The following is a 1,511-nucleotide window of genomic DNA, read 5'->3' on the forward strand; positions in this document are numbered from 1 at the left end:
TGTACGTAAGCTACACCTTTCCCCCCTAAAAACAAGTTGGGGAAAACTGGAGGTGGGTATTGCATGCGAAGGAAAACAGATCCCCATGGGTCTGGAAACTTGGCAGGGGGAGGAGACAGAGGTGGCAGCATTAAATGCTGTGGCTCTGGGAGCCATGGCAGTTAACTTTGCAAACCCCTGCCCCCACCACATTTCTGGCCAAGTGGGTGCGCCCCTCACATCCATGCACCAGATCGGGTTGGCACACAGGTTGGTCTGTAGCCAGACCCAGCGTGCGGAGTCGGACTTGGCGCACCTAGTCCAGGACTGCATGCTGGCTCGGGGCCATGTGCTGGCATGGACCTGGTATGCTGGGTCTGGGCTCCAGGGCTTGGCTCCAGAGCTATTGCCACTTCCTTACCTCAGCCAAAGATCATTCACCTTCAAAATCAAGGTTCATACTAGATATGGGGGTGTGCTGCACATGAGGAAATACGGCAAGGTTTAAATCAATGTGCACCATTGCCATCATGAGTTCCTAAGCTAGGATAGTCATAGACGGCTTTAAGAGCCTTGGAGTGCTGTCTGGGTAGGTTTGAAATGATGTGATTGATGCTCGTGTTTTGCTTTTTGTGTCTTTCTGTGGCCGTCTTAGCAAGCTTGAGAGCAGAGGCCTATAGCTTCCAGGAGACCATGCCTGTAGCACAACTAATGCACCTCTTCTCTGCTTGCTTTATGATGTCATCAAACAAAACAATGCCATTTTTATTTTGGCATTAGAATGGCATCAGTATGATGATATAGTGTGTGCTCCACCTGATGCTTCTGTGATGAAGAAGATCAAGAGTTGGTTGAGAATGGATGATACAAAGAAACAAGTTTTGACGGGGAAGAGAATAGCAGGAGAAATCATGTTGGAGACCATCTTCAGCCTCCTTAGCACCTGGTCCTGCATCAACATAAAGAGCTTTTTCAGCCAGTTGCATCAGTTTTATGTAGTGACCAGCAATCCAATGGTGTACCAGGGAAAGCCAGAAAAGTGGACATCACTAGAGTTTGGAACAAAAGAGGTATTTGTTTTAACTATAATTTGCATGTTTTTTGCATGGATGGCTAACATTCTTACTTTAAATAAGTAACTTAAAAGTTCTCTCTCCCTCTCTTGTCTGTTTTCAGTCCTAACTTTTAAGGAATTGTATACCTTTTCTTGCTTTTTCAGTCTGTAGTGTTGTTTGGTATGAAGGGGAGAAGCAGATACTTTATATGGGGACAGCTAACAACCAAGAACCAAGCTAGTGTCGTGTTTTTTTTTTTGTTTTTGTTTTTTTTTGTTTTTGTTTAATTTGTGCAGAAGGAGATAGTGAATGAGGGCCCTTTCCTCAGTCCTTTCCCAAAACATTTTATCCATGGAAAATAGCTGCGTTTCCCTCTCTTCCTTCCCACTTCAGGTCAATGAGATGCTTCTGATGTATTTGAGAAAACTAGGCAAGCCATTTCTTGATAAAGGTGAATCTGCTCCACCAGAAAACTGG

At 44.8% G+C, this 1,511-nt stretch overlaps 1 protein-coding gene across 1 annotated transcript in view; it reads left to right on the forward strand.

Moving 5' to 3' along the window:
• Positions 1-1,511, forward strand: part of LOC109295861 (E3 ubiquitin-protein ligase RNF213-like) — a gene marked incomplete at its 5' end in the record, with an annotated part of 58,636 nt that overhangs the window by 5,362 nt on the left and 51,763 nt on the right. Inside the window, one exon of the mRNA XM_019514963.1 lies at positions 760-1,049. Coding sequence (XP_019370508.1) covers positions 760-1,049 — 290 coding nt within the window. The remainder of the gene's footprint in view (positions 1-759; positions 1,050-1,511) is intronic.

Source organism: Gavialis gangeticus, unplaced genomic scaffold (assembly GCF_001723915.1).
Source record: "Gavialis gangeticus isolate Ggan-Ray unplaced genomic scaffold, GavGan_comp1, whole genome shotgun sequence".
Classification (NCBI taxonomy): Eukaryota; Metazoa; Chordata; order Crocodylia; family Gavialidae; genus Gavialis; species Gavialis gangeticus.